Source organism: Uloborus diversus, chromosome 4 (assembly GCF_026930045.1).
Source record: "Uloborus diversus isolate 005 chromosome 4, Udiv.v.3.1, whole genome shotgun sequence".
In the NCBI taxonomy this organism is placed as follows: Eukaryota; Metazoa; Arthropoda; class Arachnida; order Araneae; family Uloboridae; genus Uloborus; species Uloborus diversus.
This window is the reverse complement of record NC_072734.1, coordinates 84,420,864-84,443,558: the sequence shown is the minus strand read 5'-3', so window position 1 is coordinate 84,443,558 and position 22,695 is coordinate 84,420,864. Positions and strand designations below refer to the sequence as shown.

Genomic DNA, 22,695 nt, shown 5'->3' with positions numbered 1-22,695 from the left:
GTTTAGAGAAAATATGCCAGTAAAATGCATAACTGGATGACTGTCAATTCTTTTGACAGGCTAAAACTTAGTGAACATTGATTTCTGGAAAGTTAACTTTTTTAGACAGATGTTGAAAATGAAAAACATTTTTAAAAAACTAAGAGCGAAGTATGCACTTGAAATATGATATGCTGATATCAGTAGTTAAATTCATCTGCTTTTTACCCAAGGCTTTAGAGAGCAAAAGAAAATTTAAAACAAATTTGAATTAATTATTTCATTAAAACCCTTAAAAGGAATAAAATTTTATTTTCAATATAAAGAAAATAACTAAAAGAGAAATAATGATAACTTTCCATAAAGGAAGGGGGATTATACATTAAACAGATTCAGCAATATTAGAATAAGAAAAACATTAGAAAAATACAACATTAACACTCTCAAGCAATCTTTTGAATGGATGATCAAGTTTTCTGAAGTTTTGCAATGATGCTTTGAAAAAAAGAAAAATATTTTTCATTAATCTTTTAAAAACATGCACATAAATGCCTCAATTTAATTATGGTGCATGCTCAAGTCGAAGAAATTTTGACAAAATTTAGAAGTTAAAAAGAAGGGATCAACTTACATGTGAGAGGACCTACACATGAGTATAAATGATCACAATGCCACTGATTTCAGCATATCACTTTAAGCAATTATTTTACCTTGGGTTATTCATGTCATTACAGTTTTGGAACATCAAAAGCAAAATCATACACTAACAGGAAACACATTCAACAAGACTTGGCTGAAGAGCCCATGGACACACATCCACTCAGTTCCCATTCAATTAAAATGAAATCTTTCAAATTTATACCAAAATAAAAAAAAAGAAAACATCGCTAGAATTAGCTAACAAATTAGCTTATAGGACAATGTCTGCAGAATAACATTAATACAAAGAGATGAAACACATCAAAGATGAAAGTACAGAAGTTTCATATATATATATATATTTATATATATATATATATATATATAGTATCACAGATGTCTGCACATCATCAGTCTTCTTCCTCATGAATCAATGTAAGTATTCTTCACATACGAGCTGCTTTTTGCTGTATAACCTAAATTGATAAAAACATTCATATTAATGAATAAATAAGAAAATTATGAACTATTTGTACAGGATGCAGTGGCATGGCATCTGGGCAAGGGGGCACATTAACTTGTAGAAAAGCAATATAACCTACAAACCTTTTAAAGTGTAAAACAGGAAGATGAATGCTTGAAACCAAAAGAAACTACAAAGTTTTTAATAATCAGAAGCTTTTTTAAGCATATATGTGAATTTATGTTATAAAAATTAGTAACTGGAAAATTAAAAAGAATGGGTATGCAGAATTGTACATGCTAAATTTTGCAGCTCATAAGTAAAAAGTTCAAGACGCTTAAATTAGAAAAATTTTTTGAACTGAATATGTATTTTAAAGCAGGAATTGTGGTTGTAGCAAGTGGCCTACAGTGTACGTTTTCAATAGCCTGTCTAACAATTAAGTTTAAATATTTTTTCCATATTTGCTGGCTTTTTGATAACTGTTAGTCTATCAAAGGAAACTTACTTTGCTTCAATGTTTAGTGTCAAATGAGCAATTTACAGGAGAAGTTTGAAACTTTTTGACTGATGGATTTTTACTCATTGCATGTTGAAAAAGATCAATTTCTGGGAATCAGATCTCATGATCTGCTCACATCTCTTTTGTCTGTATTTTGTCTGCACTTATACATGTGAAGAGAAATTTTCAATTTAAATTCTCAATTAACAATAGCATAAATTTTTAAACCCACTAAATTACAACTACTTTAAAACTTAAACAACTTTTGAAATTACAAACAATTAAAATTTATTTGTAGACCAGTGACATTAAAAACAGGAATATTAGTTTCAGTTCTATTTTAATATTTGACTTAAGGGGGTCTGGGACACAAAAATCGTCAAATTTTGCAAATATTTTTTAATCATTTAAAAAATTACTCCGTTTTTTTTTTGCTTAAAAGGATGTTTGAATCGTGTTTCTTTAAAACTTTCAACGCGTTTTTCTCCATGATGCAATTTTTCCCGATTTCTTGCATTTAAACTCTTATAAGTCAGGAACCAATGAAGATAAAGTAACGAAATTTGGAGCATGTCTTTTTCAAACAGTTTACTTTAATTTTTATTTAGCGATTTTGAAAAAAACGTTTACTGCAAAAAATATGATTTCTTAAAAAAAAGAGTATCTTCAAATTTTTCGAAATTTTTGTTTTCAAATATTTTTTATTGAATCAATATTTTTAAAATTGCCGAATAAAAATTAAAGCATTGATATTTGTGCATACTTTTTTGAAAAAAAATTGTAAATTGACCAACAATATAGATATAGTTGGTCAATTTAAAGCAACCCCATTTTTTTTAAACAAATTAAATTTAAATAAAAAAATTTTTTTTTCATATTTATGTTGTGATTTTGCTTATTAATTAGATGGTGAATCAGTGTAAAAAAATTCAAAACTCTAAAGTGTATAATAAAAAAAATTTCAAAATGTGTCCCGGACCCCCTTAAAATAAAAGAATTTACAAATTAAAACAAGATTTTGAAACATTGATCTGCCATTCTCAGATTGTCATTAAACACTTTGAAACCAAAAATACCACTTTCTGCTAAGGATGCAAAAGAGAAGGCATATTTTAACAGATAGGTGCTCAAAAAAAAAAAAAAAAAAAAATATATATATATATATATATATATATATATATATATATATATATTCATGCAAATATTTGCAGGCATTTTCATGAAATTTGCAAAGATAGACACTTTTATAACTACACTACTAGCGACTTTTAAGTAAATTAGTAACTTTGAAAGCAGGCCAAAGAATGGGGATGTCAGCATTTCTGCTAATATGCTTTGTGTTTATTAGCAATGGCGTAGTTTGCACTAGGGGAACTCCTAATAGATTTTCAGTTGGTACTAAAGGGGGAAAAAAAGAGAATTTGACAACAGATCAAAAAGAGGCCTTTATCTCAAAATTTAAAGGTGAAAAATATTAATATAGTTCAACAGTAGTAATTCTTGTCTAGATTTTTTCAAATAATTTCACCTAATGCAGTTTTGATTACATCAAAATGATATACGTTTTGAAAAAGTAAGAACATATTTTTCATTTTTTTTTTTTTTTTGAACTAGAATTATAAAAAAGCTAATTTGAAGTTCCAAATGGGACCTCATTTAGTTTCTCTCACAGAATATCACTGAATTTTGTGCCAAATTAATTTTGTGTTAAAACTTACTTTAATACCTCAAGTGGTGCTGCACTGCAGCAAACATACATACACACACAAAACGATCTTTTATACAAATAATATGATGCTATGAATAAAATGAGAAAGTAGAACAAACTTTGGCTCTATCAGTTGGTTCGAAATCTGATGAGATTGATGATGTTCCTGGATATTCACGGGAAACTACACATAAAAACTCTGCATGATCTTCAATACCATAATTGTAGGACGATCCAATGTTTATTAGCTACAAGAGAAAAGTCTTTGTTAAAATTATAATATAAAGAAACAAAGAAAGTTCAACAGTCTTCAAACATTTGAAACAAGAACATTTCAATTTTAGCATATTCATATTTTAACTGCTAATTTTTGAGTTTTCTAATTTGGAATGTTAAAATAAATATTTCTTTTAAAAAAAATATCTTTCCTTTACATTACAATTAACATTCTCATTAGACAATTAGTGTTTTCATGAAGCCTTAATCCTCAGAATTATTCTTCTGTCCCTTATATGTTTTATTCAGCATAACATTAAAAAAAAAAGTAAAACATTCTCTGCAGAGAAATTTATTGAAATACTCATGTTGAGGGAAAATGTAGATCTGTTAAAAGATCCTTCAAAACATAATTTATCACAAGAAAACTCTTCATGAAATGTTTCATCAAAAAATGAACCTCTGACAAAATATTCTATCAAAAAAAAAAAAAAAAAAGACCCTTCACAATATTCTCCTTTTGAAAAACTGACTCATAATTTTCCATTTTTTAATTTCTGCTGCAATGTCTTTAAAGAGTACAACTAATTTCATTAGCATTTATTACAACTCCTTCAAAACCAAAGCTAAAAATTTTAAATCCAAAATGCACAAATCCAAGAAACTTCTTTCCAAAAGTTAAAAGTAATTAGTACATATTATTAGTAATGATGAATGACAAATTTTTCTTATCTGTTTTCAATTCCAATGTAATTAATATAATGAACAATGTGACATTGCTTCATCTCTAATTCAAGGAAACAGGACTTCAACTTGCAAAAACACGACTCTGGCCAAAATAACTTGATTTAACACTAATTTCAGATTCACACAATTAAGTACAGAATTTTCAAACTTTGCCCAAAACAGTTACTTGTCTTTTTTACCCTTATTTTGTAAGTTGAACCCGGGTATAAAAATGAGGAAAAGGGGGAAAAAAATAGGAAATTCATACAAATTAGAAAGCAGGACATATTTAAAAGAATTTGTACAAAAAAGATGAAGATTTCAGTTTTTTTATCAGCTTGATATTTTTATAGAAGAAAAAACTCACAATAGAATTATGTTTTTGATTCCAAGACTGTGAGAAGAAAATAAATTTTTGTGATTGCTGAAAAACAAGTAGTTTTCCATAATTACATAGTTTCACCTATTATTATTGTTATTAATTCTTCAAGGAATATTTAACCATTTTCTAAGATGGTATTTATACCATGTAAAAATGAAGATTTTTTAGTGAAAGAGAAAATACTGTTTTTGAAAGAATTGTTTTTGGTTTCAGCTTAGCTGAACAGGATTTTTCTATTTACTTCAGTATCAAGATGAAGAAAGAAATTGCATTTGCACACAAGGCACAGATTTTTAACCACTGCTTAAGTTTTTAATCCGTAAAATTGATAGAAAAGCTCAAACGAAATTAACATTATACATTATAACCAGATGGGAATCTTTCTCTTAGTTTAGTGGTATTAAAGTTGCATTGACTCCCATTTCACAAGGAAAAATAGTTGAAGAACTATTTTTCGTCAAAGGACAAGAATTGTTATTTACTTCTGCACACATTGAAAACTACAAATATTGTTTTGAACGGAAAAATTTCAATTCCTGTTAAGGATGCAAAGGGATTGCATTTTAACACATAGATGCTGAAAATAGAATAAAGAAAAAGAAACACTTGAAAGTAAAAAAACTCAGTATTGAAACTTAGATGAGAAGAAAAGGATAAAAAAACTAGAGTGTAAAAGTTTAAAATACAAAAAAAATGGGGGGGGGGAGATATCAAGATTATTTGAACGTCGATTAACCAAAACTCTTCATTAACCAAAGTCTGTTCCTTTTCCATTTTTTTCCTTTCATATTCTACTATCATCCAAAATTTTCTCTCAACAAAAATAAATTTTTAACCCCCCCCCCCCCACATTTCTTTGGTATGCAAGCAGTCCTTTCCAAACTACGAGTGCAGATAAATATTTTGGAATCCCCTTTTTCAGAATTCCTTTTTGAAAGCTCAACTCTCGGTATGATTGTACTCTTCCCCACTTTTAAACGTCCCTGTTCTGAACAAAAACATACCTATTTCGAAATTTGGAAGGTCAAACTGCCAAATCCCACAACAATCGAATGTTATTGCACCATTTGATTGTAAGCAAGTATACTTCATTGTACTTTGGGACAGAGCTGCACGGCAAAGGATGGCTAATTTACACCAGACGAAGCTCCCATTTAAACCATTATAAGTTTTTGTTTCAGAAAAAAATATTTTCATTTATTATTACAATTTATTTAACAGTTAAAATATTCATAACAAGAGTTCAATGAAGATACTACAAAAAAAAAAAAAAAAAAAAAAAAAAAAAAAAGATGATTATTGATGAATTCTGCATTATCCGAAATTTTCGATTATCCGAAGGTCCCAATATTATATATCGGTCCCAATTATTTCGAATAATCAAGGTTCTACTGTATCTGTGAATATAACTTTAAATAACACGAGAAGATTCTTCGCTGAAGATCTGCTATTTGACTCTGACGATGCAACCATGCGATGTTCCCAATATTTTAATTATTATTATTTTTCTAAAATGAAAAATGTGATTCATGCTCAGGTTTTATGCTGAAAATTTTTAAAATAATTCGCCCCCCCCCCCCAAAAAAAAAGAAAGTATTTGACGGGAATACCTCCATTAGTGCTCAATTTGTTCCAAATGTTTCTGTTTTTGAAATTAGCACTTCTTTTGCCGTTCAGAAGAATTATAATGGTTATAATGCTACTTTCCCCTCCAAATAAAAATAATGGTCATGTAACAGTCAAAAACCGAAAAAAATTAGGGGTGTCTTACCCAAAAAACAAGATGTAATGGAAAGCAACATGATCATGTTTGAATTTAGAAGGGCATTTCACACATAAATTACAGTGAAATCCAGTTTCAACGAATGCCAATACAACGAAATATCCATTACAACTTACAATGAACAAAACTTTCGGTCCCATTTTAAAACCCATTAAAATAATGTATGTGGATATTTAGCCATGTAGTTGAATTATCGAAATAACTGTTGAAAATTTGCAGTTGGAAAAACATTTTGAAGGTGGGGAGTTAAGGGTTGTAAGAGTTTCGGCCCGTGGTGGTTTTAAACGTGGATAAAACTGGCTTGGATAAAATCAGTTTTGTCCAGTTTTGACCATTGGAGGTAAATATAGGAAATAATAAAATTTGAAATAAAAATGAATGTGTACCTAATTAAAAGTCATATGAAACATCAATCCCATGATCTATCACTATTCATTATTTAAGTAAACAGTTAATTAGACCCAAGGCAAGTAATAAATGACAGCATGTTTAAGAAGGTTAGTCACATCATAGGAGAAATATGTCATAATTCTTTCAAAATATGTTTCAAACAGTACTTATTTTTTAATTCATTGAAAATTTACTATCTGAAAAATAGCTATTAGTTTATATTGCAGGATGTTTCATATTCATAATAAACAAGTGTCCTTTGCAGTGAACAATTTTTAAAATTAATAAGAAAAGTTGCATTTAAATCAAAAAATTAGTTTTAAAAATTATTTTAATTATTATAGACATCCAAATTATTTTAATTGTGCATTAAAATGTGCAACATTATGCATACAAAAACTGTATGTGTACTTATATGAGTGTGCTTTTATACAATACACTTTTGGCCGGTTTTAACCAGTTGTTGCCAGTGGCATGGCCAAAATAGGTTTTGTCCGGCTAAAACTACAACCCTGGAAGTTAAAAGCATAATGAAAAATAATGGATTTATGGCCATGACGCACAAAAAAAAAAATTCCCGAAATCCCCGGTGTTTACCCCCCCCCCCCAGAACACAATCACTCCTGCATCACCATAAATATGTTACAGTGAAAATAAAAAATATTAATTATTGTATCTGATTAGATAAATAAATACCTTTGTGCTGAATAGTAAAGTCAGAACAAACAACGTAAGTAGAAGCACAAATTTACAAATTTGTGCTTCTACTTACGTTGTTTGTTCTGACTTTACTATTGTATCTGATTATCTAAAAATTTAGAAAATCAAGTTTTTGAAGATACCGGAGTTACAACTCTAGAAATATAGTAAAATACTGGAACACAATCACCCTGTACTTTACTATAATATATTTAAATTATTTTAACTCTTATATAGATATCTATGTTATTTTTTAAGATTTCAATGGAAATACCTTAAAACTTCAAGTTATTCTTCAACTGGCATGATTTCCAAAATTAAGTAAAGATCTTTAAGGGAACATATATAATTACTCACTTGTTCAAATTTCCAGCCATCAGACATAGTGGAAACCATTTGCGTAAGTTCATCTTCATGGCATTGCAGCACTCTGTACACATGCTTTCTAGAGTCGTTCTAGAATTTAAAAAATAATTATAAATAAATATAACATATAATAACAATATAAAATAAACAACAATGAAATAAATGAAGAAATTTAATAAATTATTGAAATGAAAAAGTCCAATTTTTGCAAAGGATGCAGAAAGATTGAGCAAAGAAAAGAAAACATGAATGCTTTTGCTAGCACATCTTAGGGATTACTTTTTATTTCCTCAAAAGTTGACCCTAAAAACTGGACTGTGCAAAAGATATTTTTTTCTGAAAACTTCTTGATTCTTTCTCCGCTGTTGATCGAGAAATCACAGAAGAAAAACATTCCAGACTTCTGTTCAAAAAACAAGGTTTTTTAAGGTTGTTTTTCCACATTGAGGCTTTTTTGGAAGTTTCATGATTTTTTTGGATCAGCAAAAAATACTCTGAGGTAAAAAAGGCTTAAATCATACATCAAAAAACTAGTAGAAAACAGAACTTCTTTTTAAAAATATACCTGGTCTTTGGTTCCAGTGCTTTTTTTTTTTTTTTGTAAAATCATGAGGATCATCAGCTGAAATTTTCATCAGTTTATTATGCAGATAAATTTCAGACAAGCCAGATTTTGTAGATTTGATACAGCTATATAGTGTTTACACCCAACCAAAAAAGAGGCAAGGTGCTTTCAGATGAAAGGGCACTTGAATTCAATTCAAAGTACATTTTTGAATCGAAATTTTGTAAAGAAAGGGGCTTTTTTTTTCCTTTCATGTAAAGTTTGTGTATAAAAAATCCAAGTGTTTCTTCATTCTAATGTTTTTAGATAGAAACTATTGTAATTGAAGAGCTTGGGACAAGAATGTTATACGCCACATGGTTGAATTTTTCAGTAGGCCAGTTTCCAACTTTTGAAAAATTCAACAGATATTTTTTAAAGGCATTATACACTCTATGTTCTGCAATACTAAAACCAGATATATTTTTTCACCAAATGACATAATCCATTGTCATGATTACTTCAATTATATAAAAGCAGCTTTTAGACCAAATAATTCATTTTTTCAAAAGTGTGGCTTATCATGTTCTTGCCCCAAGCTTTTCAATTATTTTGTTAAGTTTTTTACTGTACAATTTAGAACAGAGTTTCCCAAACAAAAAACCATAGAAATCCCAAAAAAAACCCAGAGTTTCCCCGTGGGGGTCCGCGAGTCCATGCCAGGGGGTCTGCGGTACTATCCACCTAAAAAGTCAAATATAATTGAGACTGAAGAACGAGTAACGATATTTTAATTCAAAAAGAAGGCACATTTATAAGGAATAAAAAAGTTCTTGCTTAAGCACATGCAGGACGTAGCAGCTCCCTCCCCCCCTTCGAACTCTCGTAAGTAAACACAATACACATTAGTTAATTTTGTGTACATGACGAAGTTTTTATTGATACAAAACTATATTAAGTACAATGCAAACATTGGGGCAGATTTTTACAGCTGGGACATTATACATACTTCAATTAAAACTTTTGCTCCAAAATTTTACAAGACTAAATTCAATAGTCAACTTTTAAAATTTCAAGCAAATGCTGAATTAGATCAAATGCTATAGTTTACAATCTATTTTAATAATTATAGAGTACCACTGTTTGATAAATTTGTTGCATAATATGCTTACGTTTATTCAGCAAAATCATTTGAAGTGAAAGTAAACAATTGACACTTGAGATTTTCATTCAGTCACCAAATTTTGGGCTATCATCCTCTCATTCTGGCCAAATTGTCAAGGCCTAAAATATTTAGTGCTCTGAATATATTGATATTATTAGATACTTCATACTATAATGAACCCGCACCTGCTGGACTCTGTTGATGTAGTTAGTATGTGGTGAACTGATGAACAAGAGCGGTGAGCAAGGTTGTAGCACTGGTGCAAGTGGAATTAGTTGGATTTTTTTTTTTTTTTTTTGAGTAATCAAGAATTGCTTATTCAGGGTGGCAATAGGAACTGTAAAAAAAAGTTCCCTGACTTTTCCCTGAGTAAGTTCACCAAATTTCCCTGATTTACGTTACCAATGATAATGGTTTTCTTTCTTTGCTCTACTTGAAATCCATAGTATGTTTGTATAAAATGCAGTATTTTAAAAGTTTTAAGTTGTGTAAAGTTGTTGAACTAAAGATATATTTTTAAAAAATGTTACTTTTTTAATAAATTGGTTTAAAAAAAGCATATCAAGTTAATTTTTTGGGGGAACCCCCCCCCCCTGCAAAACAGTATATTAAATTTTTCTACATGGAAAGATTATAGAAAATTAAAAAAAAAAAAATACTTCCAGAAAACACTTGGCATAAGAATTTTAAGAAACTATTAAAATCACTCTTAAAAACATATGTGTATTTATGATAGAACTAAAAAGTAATTGAAATTATTTTGAACTAAATTTTCAAACAGTATAGTAATTGTTGCAAAAATAACAAGTAATAGTGAAAGAATAGAAGTAATGTAGTTGTTTTTATATAACTAATTGACATATTTATGCAAAACAGATGAAACCATTTGACATCCATTCATAGGGAGCTTTTCTCTAATCAAGAACATAGGTTTTAATGAATGAATACAGCATTTTAACAATAAAAAAAAAAAAATATTTACTTAAGTGAACAAGTTAACTCTATTTCAAATTATTTCAGTATGTAACAAAAGAGAATCTTATATTGCTTTTATAACAAACAACTTGGAAATGCAAGAAAAAAAAAGCAATTAGTTCATTTCAAAATATTTAAAAGAAGAATACAACTTGGTTATAAAATAAAAGAATCACTTAAGTCTGAAGAAAAGAAAACCTTTATAATTTGAGGTGACAACAAAAAGTATAATGGCAAAAAACAATGTTTTTTATTTTGAAAGTTCAATTTTAGCAATTAAATTAAAAACACGAAGAAATAATAACTTTTAAGCTTTTATAGTATTAATTCAAAAACCAAAGATTTCTTCTTGAAATCGTGATTACAGTACGCTAATCACTTCGATACAATGGAATAAAGGCAAAGGAGCTAAGGCATTAACGAAGGTTCCTCTTTGCCTGCATGGTTGTTTATTTTACGTAGCATTGAAAGAGTAAAAGGAAATTTCAAGCTAGGTAAACTAAACAACCTAACAGACACTGAAGCAATCTTAGGAATTTCATCCTGTGGTTAATAAGATTCAATACTTAGACGTTGAGGAAAAAAGATGCACAAATATGCGGCAGTGTATAATCGCACCTCATTAATTTTATTTATCTATTTATTTATTTATTTTGAACAGATAATTGGCGGAAAATTCATAAAGTACTTAATTTTGTAATGCAAAAAAAAAAAAAATTTCTTCATAAAATCAATTTTCCCTGATTTTTGATTATTTTTTCAAAATTCCGTGATATTTCCCTGACTTTTCCCTGATTAATAAAGTTCCCTGACTTTTCCCTGATCTCCCTGATCTGTTGCCACCCTGTTTTTGTTTTCATTTGACTGCTGAATAATGTCTTTCGATCTTCCCCCCGCCTTCCTCTGCAGCATCATCATCGAATATGGCTAAATTATTTTTATTGAACATCAAAATAATGTTGGATAAAAATGTGCGAGTCGAAAAAGCCGCAAAGGCAGATTTAACACAGAAACCCGGCTACGGCCTTTGATGATAACATTTTTATTTTCCATTGAATTTCAAATAGAATTTTACTTACATAACTCAAAATAATAATGTAAAAAAATGAAAACCAGACAAGAGCTCTAAAAAATATGCAGGACAATGAATAAATAAATTTAAAGGAAAAAAAGTGCAAAAATATATTAGAAAAAAATAGATTTAACTGCGTCAAACCAATTTTTTTTTTTTTTTTTTTTGGGCCGGGAGGGGGGGGGGGGGGATCTGCGAAGTTTGTAATCTTTTGGAAGGGGTTCGCAGAGGCCTGAAGTTAATTTAGAAGATTGTGCTAAAAACACAGAAAATTTTGATTTACATTCACTTTTTTTTTTAAAGAAATGAGGGAAAATGTTTCAAGGCTAAAATAAACTCTCCTTGTGAGGAAGTTCTAATGTAACTTCAAAGTGGCAAAAGGGCGCATCGAGAAATGCAAAAAAGAGGACAGGGCTCAGCGCTCTACCAAAAAGGCTTCAGAGAAACACACTAAGCTATCATTGGGAAAAGAGAAAGGAATGAAATATGTAATTTTAATTACTTTTTCCTTAAGCATTTTTTCCCCTTATGTCATTTATTTGAGCTAAATTATTTAGTTTTTGGTTATTTTCATGCTTCTAGCTCTAATTACTTCATCAGGTTCATCATTTTTAATTTTTCCAGGGGCAGGCCTCAAGGGTATATACTCACTGCAAATTATGCAGAAAAATAACTAAAACCATGCCTACATATTTAAATGCATTAATTTCTCAAAGAAGGAGGGGGGGGGGGCTTGCCCTCTCTCATCCACTTCAATTATAGGTTCGTACGTCATCCAAAAATATATTCTATATTTAATGGATTCCATTACCATATCTCAACGATGAAAACTCAACCAACTAAAGCTATAATTAAGGCAAATGATCTCAGCAGTCAATTTTATTTATATAAAAGTAACTATGGACAACTGAATTGGCACAGAAATATTGTGAAGAAAAAATGACCACTTTCAGAGAATAACCACTAATTTAAATACATTATGTTAAAAGTAACATATGTGAATTCATACTTGCCTTACACATTTTTACATGCTTTTCTTTTATCCTCTCCTTGACAAGTCGAATCAAATCTGTAATGTTATAAAATTCAGCTTCTTCTAAAACTCCTATAAATGAAAAGTAAAAATATGTGATAAATGAGTCATATGCCATGTCAAGTGACCTATTTTGGGATACTTATACAAGAGGACAAAGAATCAGGTTCTAAAATATTATAATTATTTTAGAGCCTGAATAATGGTCATTACTTAAATGTGGTGGAGATAATTTTAGTAATTACAAATAAATTTCCATTTGAAATTTCACTTTTTGCAAGACAAATTCAATGGGGTCATCTATTTGCCTCAACATATTTTACTCATTTATTCTTTTTTTGAAAAATTCACATGTAAAACAGCAGCATAGTGTTTTCTACCAATGCCTTGGGTGGTAAGTGAAATGAAAAGAACAAATCAAAGACTGCAATATCAAGTGCTTATAATCAGACTGAGAGAAAAAAATGCCATTTCAGTTTCAGTTACAGCTGCTTTTTACAGTGTAATCTTTGTTGTTTCTTTAATTTTTATATATTAAATAAAATAATTCAAAGCCACATTCCTGAAATTAGTGAGAGGACTTCATTCCTTCATTGATTCCTTATATCTTGCAGACAACATCAACTTGAACTACAATAGTTAATTTGGTGCAAACTTTAACTAATTTTATCTTCACTGCACAGTTAAAGAACTCTAAAGCAGATAGCTTAATTTTACCATATTGACAACATTAAGTTGTTGGTTTCATGTTGCCACAATATGAGTACTTTCCCGTTCTATAGGAAGTGTCAAAAAAGATCCAGTCTCACAACCCTTGACAGGGTGGCGACAGGAACGGTGAAAAAAAGTTCCCTGACTTTTCCCTGATTAAGTTCATTGAATTTCCCTGATTTACGTTACCATGGATAATGGTTTCTTCCTTTACCCTACCTGAAAATCATTGCATATTAAATACAATACAGTGTTTAAAACGTTTTAAGCTGTTAATTAAAAATATATTTTGAAAATAAGCTTCTTCTATTTTTTTTAAAGTAAAAATAGTATATTAAAATATCTATGGAGAAATATTATAGGAAATCTAAAACAAATACTCTTTACTTCCAGTAACCTGTTAACATAAGAATTCTAAGAAATTATTAAAACCACTTTTAAAGACATATCTAACTAAAACTAAAAAAGTTTATTTGGAAATAATTTTGAACTGAGTTTTCAAGCAGCATAATTGTTGCTGCGAGAATAACAAGTAATTGTGAAAATATAGAAGTAATGCAGTTTTACTTACATAAATAATGGATATATTTATGTAAAACAAATTGGAACCTTTTCAAACAACCAGTCATAATGAGCTACTCTCTAATCAAGAACTTAGGTTTTAATGAAGGAATACAGCATTTTAACTATTAAATAATAGTAAAAATATTTACTTATGTACACTACTAAATTTCAAATGATTTCATTATTAGTCGAAAAAAATCTTTTGTAACCAACAACATTGAAATGTAAAAAAACAATAATTAATTTCAAAATTTATAGTGTATAACTTGGTTTTAAAATAAAAGAATTTTAAAGTCTGAAAAAAAAAACCCTTCATATAATCTAAAGCGACAGCGAATAATAAAACGGCCAAAAACAAAGTTGATTTTCATTTAATATTCAATTTTAGCAATTAAATCGAAAATGCCAAGTAAAATACCTTTTACGCTCTCAGCAGTATCAATTAAAAAAAAAAAGATTTTTTCTTAAAATTGTGATTACAGTACACTAGTTACTTCAAGACAATGAATAAAGGCAATGGAGCAAAGTCTTTAATCGTGGCTTCCTCTTTGCCTGTAGGGTTGTTTATTTTATGTTGCATGGAACGCCTGGCAGAAAAATTCAAACTACGTAAAATAAACAACTTTACAGACACAGAAGCTTAGGAAGTTTATCCTGTGGTTAATAACTTAAGATTCTATACTTTGACCTTAAGGGAAAAAAATGCACAAACATGTGTCAGTGTATAATCGCAAATCAATAGTTTTACTTTTTTTAAACAAATAATTTTAGGAAAATGCATAGGAAATGAAGGTATTTAATTTTGCAAGGCAAAAAAAATTTTTTGTCCTCATTTGATCAATTTTCCCTGAATTTTTATTATTTTTTCAAAATTCCCTGATATTTCCCTGATCAATAAAGTTCCGTGACTTTTCCCTGATCTCCCTGATTTCCCTGATCTGTCGCCACCCTGCTTGATCCTTGAAAGAAGCATGATTATGTTATACATCTTTCTAAATTGAACTATACAGCAATCATAATTTTTTTTAAATTTTCATAGTAGAGAAAATTGTTCTCAGATCAGTTAGATAGCCTTTAAAAACATTTTAAAATGTCCCATACCGCATATTCGTCGTACTGATGTTATTTACACTCAATAGGGAGCAAATAGCATTATCTTTTGTCCATGCACAGCTTGTAATTGCATTAAAAATTGAGCTTAGTATATTTTTATGAAAAAAGAAGTCTTCTAAAACATAAACATGTATCACAAATGGTAATTTACATACACAGAATAACAATGCTGCTGATTTAAGTATTGTTCCAGGAGGAATGAAAAAAAATGCTTTTCCTAATCTTTTTTTTTTTTTTAATTTTGGCTTACACAAAAAATTAAAGGCTAACTTTTATGAAAATTATCTTTCTATTTTCACAAACCTTCTATAATTATTACATGTAACTTAACTCTTTGAGAGCTTATGCATGGAAAACGAAGCGCAGTCACAGGACTGAGCATTACAAAATGGAAGGCTGCCGCTGGCCCAAACACTTTCAGCGTTAAGCCCAACTTTGCAAAACAATTCACATAAAATCAGTACCTTAATATAGTGACTCCAAATTTTGATGTTAGGTGGACAATGTGCTACCAATTATTATCTAATAATATAAAAAAATAGAAGCAAGTGCAATAAGCAAAACACTAAAATTTTAACTATGCACACAAATAAACGACACGCAAATAATAAAAGTTAATGATTATCATGCAAATGGAGTCATTTAAAAAAGGAAAGGAAACAATAATAATCTGTACATCATGTAATTTTAATTAATAACATAGGCAAACAAATTTAAATTGACCATAATCCCATGCCACAAGTATCAAACTTCTTCCTTAACACTCAAAAACATTTCACCCTTGCTGTCTGCTATGATCATCTTTATTGTAAAGTTGAAAATTATGCCACTCGTCACGTGGCGCGATTACAGTTGCAAAAGTGGTGATTAAAAACTGCGTCATTGATCGCCATCCCCCCCCCCCCCCCCCCCCCCCCGTCGCCACTCTTGCTCAGTCACTCTACCTGCATTCCCAATCGAACCCTTCCCTTGTTCCGAGCCATCCCGATGTATTTCTTTTCCCCCACCTCTTTTCCCCACCGCTAGAGGGAGAAATTCTGCTGTAGCAGTTGTACATCATTTGCACTTTGAACCAGGTTTTTTATTTTGTCCCATTTTTTCTAAAAAGTCTGGAATGCCGGAAGAAACTGGACAAAATGAACGAAATGAAAAATAAACTGATTATACATACATAAATTTATTGTTAATAACATTAGTATGTTATTCTAATACATTTTCTATTATGAATTAATCATTTAATTAAAATAGAATCATTCGCTTTAGAATTTCATAAATCTGAAAAAAAAAATTTAATTACATATTGGTGCAGCTAATTTAAGACCATAATTTACTTAAAACTACGGTTGACTCTCGGTTTAATGACGCACAACACTCTATTTAACGACGGTTTTTCACAGTCCCAGGTGGTCCAGTATTGTGCTAAAAGCATTCTATTTAAGGACGCTTTCTACTTAAGGACGATTTTTTTTTGGTCCCTTGAAAGTCGTTAAACAGAGAGCCAACTGTAATAAAATTTAACAATGTGAATATGCTATTGGGCATGATTAGACTATTATATACAATAGTAGAAAATAAACTCAATGGAGGAAATCAAATGAAATGCTTGGAGATATACATACAAAACAAAGATTTATATAGACTAAAAATATTTTATAACAGTTATATTTTTCGAGTTTTTACTGGTGTCACTCCATAGTAAATATTTAAGTACAAGCATATTTTATGGATAGGTTAAAGTCATACAAATTAAGAAACATTACCACTTTAGTAGGTTTGTGGGTACTCAGAACAGTGTACTGGAAGAAGCCGTAATAGGCAAGAGGGTCGACAGCTTTAAAAGGGCCATCAATCTTCATTGGGGACTAATAAATTGACTAGGAACAGCCTAGTCAGAGCCTGTTGCTGATCATCACATTTGTATTTGTATTGCCAGAACAGATTTCACTTCATGCCAACATTTCTTTCATTAATTTCAAGTATTTTTTTTTTAAATATGAATTTTAATGTTTTGAAGCTCCAACATTTAAAAACTTTTTATTTCTACTTTTTAATTTTATAAATGCACTTATTATGGGCAATGAACCTCTACATCGCATATAAACATCATAAAATTTGCAGCTGATGTGCTTGTTTTATAAATGCTATTACATGCATTACAATTTATTTTAACACTCATTTGATTTATTAGCATACTTACATAAGCTTCAACTGATCTTACTTTTTTATTTTCACTTTAAAATATTTTACCATCAATTGTTTGTATAAAGATTTATGTATGCTATTTTTATATCAAAATATTACTTAAATAGAAAAAATCTACATAATTACTAGGGGACCCGACAGCCGTTGTTCTGTTCAAGCTTTGTAAATTCAAAAATTAAAAAATTTGAAAAACCAACAAGTGTTAAACCGTTTTGTTGAAAAAAATAAGTAAAAAGAAAATGCTTTAAGCTGCTTGGTGTCAGATTGCGCATATTTATTACAATTTGATTTCTCTAATGCCCACTGAGCAGTTGTTTTATTAACTTTTTTTTCTCCCATACTTGATGATTTGTTCCTTCTGCCATACACAAAGGATAAAAAGCGTCCTCAGATATTAAGCGTAAAAAACTAACTACCCATCTAGAACAAACAGGAAATCCCACTGCAACATCCCCCATACGAAAAAGAATAACACAATCTAAAGATATCGTTTTAAAAAATGATAAAGGTAAAAACAGTGCTCTGAATAAGCGAAAATCACTCTTCCATCCCGCCCCCCTCCCAATGAAAAACACATTCTTCAACTAAAATGACTAAAAACCTCTTTAAAAAATGAAAAACAATTCTTCGCAGTTTGAAATATTTTGCCAAATAAACAAAAAATACAATAAATTACATTAACAGCAACTTTAAAATGTAAACAAATGATCACGCAACTCTATTGTTTATAGCCAAAGTCGCCAAGCCACAACGTTACTGTAATCCAGCCGATCAATGAGCAAAACTAACTCCGACTGATTAGTGGTTCAATCTTTTGAATGAAAACTTTTAATACTTCATACATTGCCTAGTTTGTTATTTCCACCAAAGATAAAGATCTTCCACTGCACTGATCTTTTGTGCTCCGAACTACCCTGTTGTAATTTATCTGGACAAAAATAAAATTTGTTTCGTCTTTAAATTCCATCATCTTTTCCTTTAATAATGTACTGATTAGTCTGATAATTCTCAAAGTATTCTTGAAATTGGTGCCAAAACTCAGATGGATTTCAGCCGAGAAACAAATGTTGCTAGGTACAGTACATTCTGCTCATTTGGTTAGGAAAACCTAAAGCACAAATCCGGTCACATGGTTCAACAAGTGTTCCCGCTAGACCGTTTTTGAAGGGTGCAGCGCCCTGCCCTTTTCCATATCGGCAGAATGCGCCCTGCCCTTCTTTTAGATCGCAAAATGCGCCCCGCCCTTATCAAAAATAACAGTATGCGTCCTGTGTTTTTAAAAAGATGCCTTAAGCATTGTTTGGACCTGCCGCAATATTGGGGCAATTTTATTTGTCCAGCGATCGTCTGCAAAAACGCTCATGTCTTGCCATTGTCCCCAGAATTTCCCCTGAAAACGGCTGAATGAATAAAAGGAGATGCAAACACCTAGGCAAAGAGGGGATGAGATTCTCGGAATTCTAACAGACTTATCAGTTGGAAAACAAAAGGTAGATTTCTTCCTTCTACTGAGGATGGGTTTGAAAGGAGGGAAGGTGCGGTCGTCTGCGATGGCGGCAGGGGGGTGGGGGATTATTGTTTAATTCCTCTTCATCCTTGAGTTTCTGAGAATCAACAATGAGAGAGGGAGGGTGGTAGGTAGTCTTCCTATATTATTTTCATCTGTAGGACTAGGGGCGCCAGTTCTAGGAAAAATAGAAGGGGTACTACTTGTGTTGTCAGACAAGAACAGACGCAGATGAACTGCTGATGAATTTCTTGTCCGAAAAGTCCAAGTGCAAACGCAAACGGTTCTTAATTTGAAAATACACGGTTCTTGACGATGATGCCGGCCGAAAAAATATGAAGTTTACTGAAATATTTCAGGCTGTTTTTCTTTTTCTTTTTTTTCTGCAAAACAGAACAGAAGCAGGGTTTGTATGCTCTTGATAATCCTTGTAAAGGGCTTGGAAAAAGCGTTTATTTTGAAGTGATTGATAAAGTTTTGAAAGCTAACATAGTGCTTGAATTCCTTAGAGTCTAAGGAATGCACAACCTATGGCCCGTGGGCCAAACGTGTCCCGCGAAGCCTGTTGAATTAACCCGCGAAAAATTCTAAAGAAATAAATAAAACAAAATTTGAAAAAAAAAAAAGAAATAACTGAGTTTGCGAAACTATCGTTACAAAACTCATTTACTGTTTTAGTTAACAATTTCAAGATCCAATACAGGTCGCTTTTACCCCATTTATAACTATCAATTCCCTGAATTCACACTTGCAAAATCGGAAGATTAACGAAAATAATGTAACAAAAACGGCACCTTCACGAAAATGAAAGTTATTTTTGAAATAGAATGTTGAATTGAGCAATAAACATCGTATGAATAGGCCATTTTCGTAGCGCTTCAGCCCTTTGTGTCCGTTTTTCGTTAGCACGTGGAAATTAGGCTTAGCTAATTTTGGCGCATTGCTAGTGATTGTGAAGCAATCTTATCGCATCTGATTCTGATTGGTGAACTTTCTAATTTTTTTCTAAGCAGTACACAGTACAGAGCCTACTGAACCAAAATACAAGGTTTTTTTTTCTTTCTTTTTGTTATCTTGAATTTTTAGGACCCCCCCCCCCAAAAAAAAATAGAATGTTTGAAATGGAAACATTGCTCTGTGTGAAATTTTCCAAGGAAATTTTCAGCTGCAAAATATTTATTCGTTCCTCTTTGCTGAGTATCTGTATTATCTCTGAATAGGATTTGTATACTAAAAGATTATTTAAAAAAACTTACTGACATAATTAAAAACATATTTTTGACATACTTGTGCTTTTTCCGAACTAAAATGATCTTGCAATGTTTCTTTTTTTTATACATAAAAAAACTATAATATTACTTTTTTTAAAATCACAAAAACAAAATGCTGATGTATTAAATTTTCATAAAAATTTTCAGTGAAATTAAAATCTTGGATTGGCCCCAGAGCTGCTAGGGTAGCGCATACATCTGCAAACACATTTATTTCCTGAAGTTGTGTCAAGTCCAACACTAGGCATTCAAATAAAGCGTTTTTTGTTTTGCACCTTGCTACGACTGCATTTTTTAAGCACTGCGCACAGCATTTTAATAATTATTCTGTTTCAAGTATAATATATTTAAAGTTGAATCTACATTCATCATGATTTTGATGTCTACTAAAATACTTAATGGCATAATGCACACTACTAGGCAGTTTTTAGATAGGAAGGGCTAAAGTAATTAAATGCTGTTCATCTTACATTGAAATTCAAATGATTATGAAATGCCTAGAATTTTTTATTCTTACAGGAAAAGTAGTCACAGTTATGGCCTGAAAAGTGTTGAAACACACCCAAAGAAAAGATTCAGCATTAGCTAAATGTTCCTACGAAGTTTGAAAAATGTGCTTATAGTTGGCATTTGGAGTGGGGGGGGGGGCAATCTAACCTAAAGATAAGTGCATTTTCTGGAAGAAATGATATTCAATACTGAAGTCAATGGTGGCGATCGGGGGGGGGGGGGGCAGGGGTGTGCACAAATGACTTTTCCGGGTCCCCCTCCATGTTGTTTCCCTCTATATTTCACCCTTAGTTTAAAAAATATTGGACCCCTTGGGGATCAGGCCCTTGCCAACAGGTGTCCCTTCTCCCCCTCCCTGCTGTGCACCCCCCTGAGAGGGGTGCTCATGGTACAAACGAATGGATGAAATTTTTGCAAGGTGTTTTAAGATGTTATTTTTCTCCTTTTTTTGGGGGAGGGGGGGGATCAGTACTTTTGAGAGGTGCGTCATTGGTCTTGGATGGGGGAAGATCACGTTGAAATATACAGGGTGTTTCAAAATGAATAGCGGGGTTTTAACATGTTATAATGTTTATTACACCAAACTTACAGCCACAAGTGATATATCAAATGAAAGAGAAACTCAGTTTTACATAATAGCCTACAAGTGTTCAATGTGAGCACCATTTGTCACTCGGCACAAGTCAAGACGATATGAGAGTTCTTCCCAAACTTTGATGAGTGTCTCATTAGTAATTGCTGCAACAGCTGTTTCAATCCTGTTCCTTAATTCGGGAAGGTCGGCTGGCAGTGGAGGCACATACACACGGTCCTTAATAAACCTCCAAAGATAGAAATCACACGGCGTTAGGTCGGGTGACCGTGGAGGCCATGGGAAACAAGACCTGTCATTAGGCCCCTTACGGCCAATTCAGCGTTCGGGTACAGTTAGGTTAAGCCAATTGCGTACCTCATTATGCCAGTGAGGCGGCGCACCATCTTGCTGAAAGATGAAGTTTTCTGTAAAACACAAAACGCTTTCTGTTCTTTAGTCGCCATCTTTGCTACAAGCGCTTTCTAGCGGATTGCAGAAGAAACATTCCACACGCATGCGCACTGATGCCAACAAACAAAACTGTTTGAGTTTCTCTTTCATTTGATACATCACTTCTGGCTGTAAGTTAGGTGTAATAAATATTATAACATGTTAAAGCTACGCTATCATTTTGAAACACCCTGTATATAGTGCCCTTTTTATAATAAATAGTGACCCTTTCAAAGACCAGCACCCTGCCCTTTTTTTCTCTAGAGTGAACACTAGTTCAACTATGACGACAGAACACACGTTTTGTGTGAACCTTCCAGTACTTTACTTTAAAATATATCTCAGGACCTAAAATCGTTGCTTTCAAGAAATGTGTGTGAGTGTGAAGGCTTCACTCTCTCTCTAGGTTTTATCTGTTCTCAATTGATATATCACAGTAAGAAATTTCATTATAAAAAGCAGAGCTGGCTTTCTTATTGTCCTTTGGCAACGGGTTAAATATTTATTTCAGTTCTCACTCAATAATAGGTTAAAATAAATATTAACCATTTGGGAGATAAAACCATTCAAAGTTTAAATTAATTAATTTACAAAATGTTTCAGATTCGATCCATCGCACTTCTAAACCATACTCACCACAACTAAATTACACACAAAAAATTTGATCAAAATCGGTCCAGCCGTTTAAAAGCCTTATGGTGACAAACATTCGCACAGAAGATTTTCATATATTAAGAATTATTATTTTCAAACATTGAATTTTTAACTCCAAACTTTCAGTTTACTGATAAAGAGGACAAAATAGACAAAATGACATTTTGTTCGGGACGATTTTTTCCAGGTCTTTTCCGGCAGTTCTTTCTGGACGTGTCACCTGCCTTGCGATGGCTGCTCAGTGATCACATGGTGGAAAGCGTAAAATTGAAGAAGAGTAGTCACTTAAAATTACATTTAAAGATTTTTAATGTCTTTTTACCAGCCATATTTAAAAACTAAAAGCATTTTGCATACATTTTCTAGGACATGCTCATGAGTAGTTGGCATGTTACATAAAACAATGTTTAATATATCCATGGATGATGCAAGATGCAGGTTACAACAGGAAAAACATCACAAAGGTCCCTATGGTTTTCAAAATGATTTACTAATGC

General features: G+C 31.3%; 1 protein-coding gene across 1 annotated transcript in view; it reads right to left on the bottom strand.

The window, feature by feature from the left end:
- Positions 1-1,064: 1,064 nt before the first annotated feature.
- LOC129220523 (BTB/POZ domain-containing protein KCTD5-like) overlaps positions 1,065-22,695 on the bottom strand; it is a 32,538-nt gene continuing 10,907 nt past the window's right edge. Inside the window, exons 3-6 of the mRNA XM_054854951.1 lie at positions 12,623-12,714; positions 7,845-7,943; positions 3,411-3,539; positions 1,065-1,094 (exon numbers count right to left, since the gene is read on the bottom strand). Of these exons, the coding sequence (XP_054710926.1) occupies positions 1,065-1,094; positions 3,411-3,539; positions 7,845-7,943; positions 12,623-12,714 (350 nt within the window). The remainder of the gene's footprint in view (positions 1,095-3,410; positions 3,540-7,844; positions 7,944-12,622; positions 12,715-22,695) is intronic.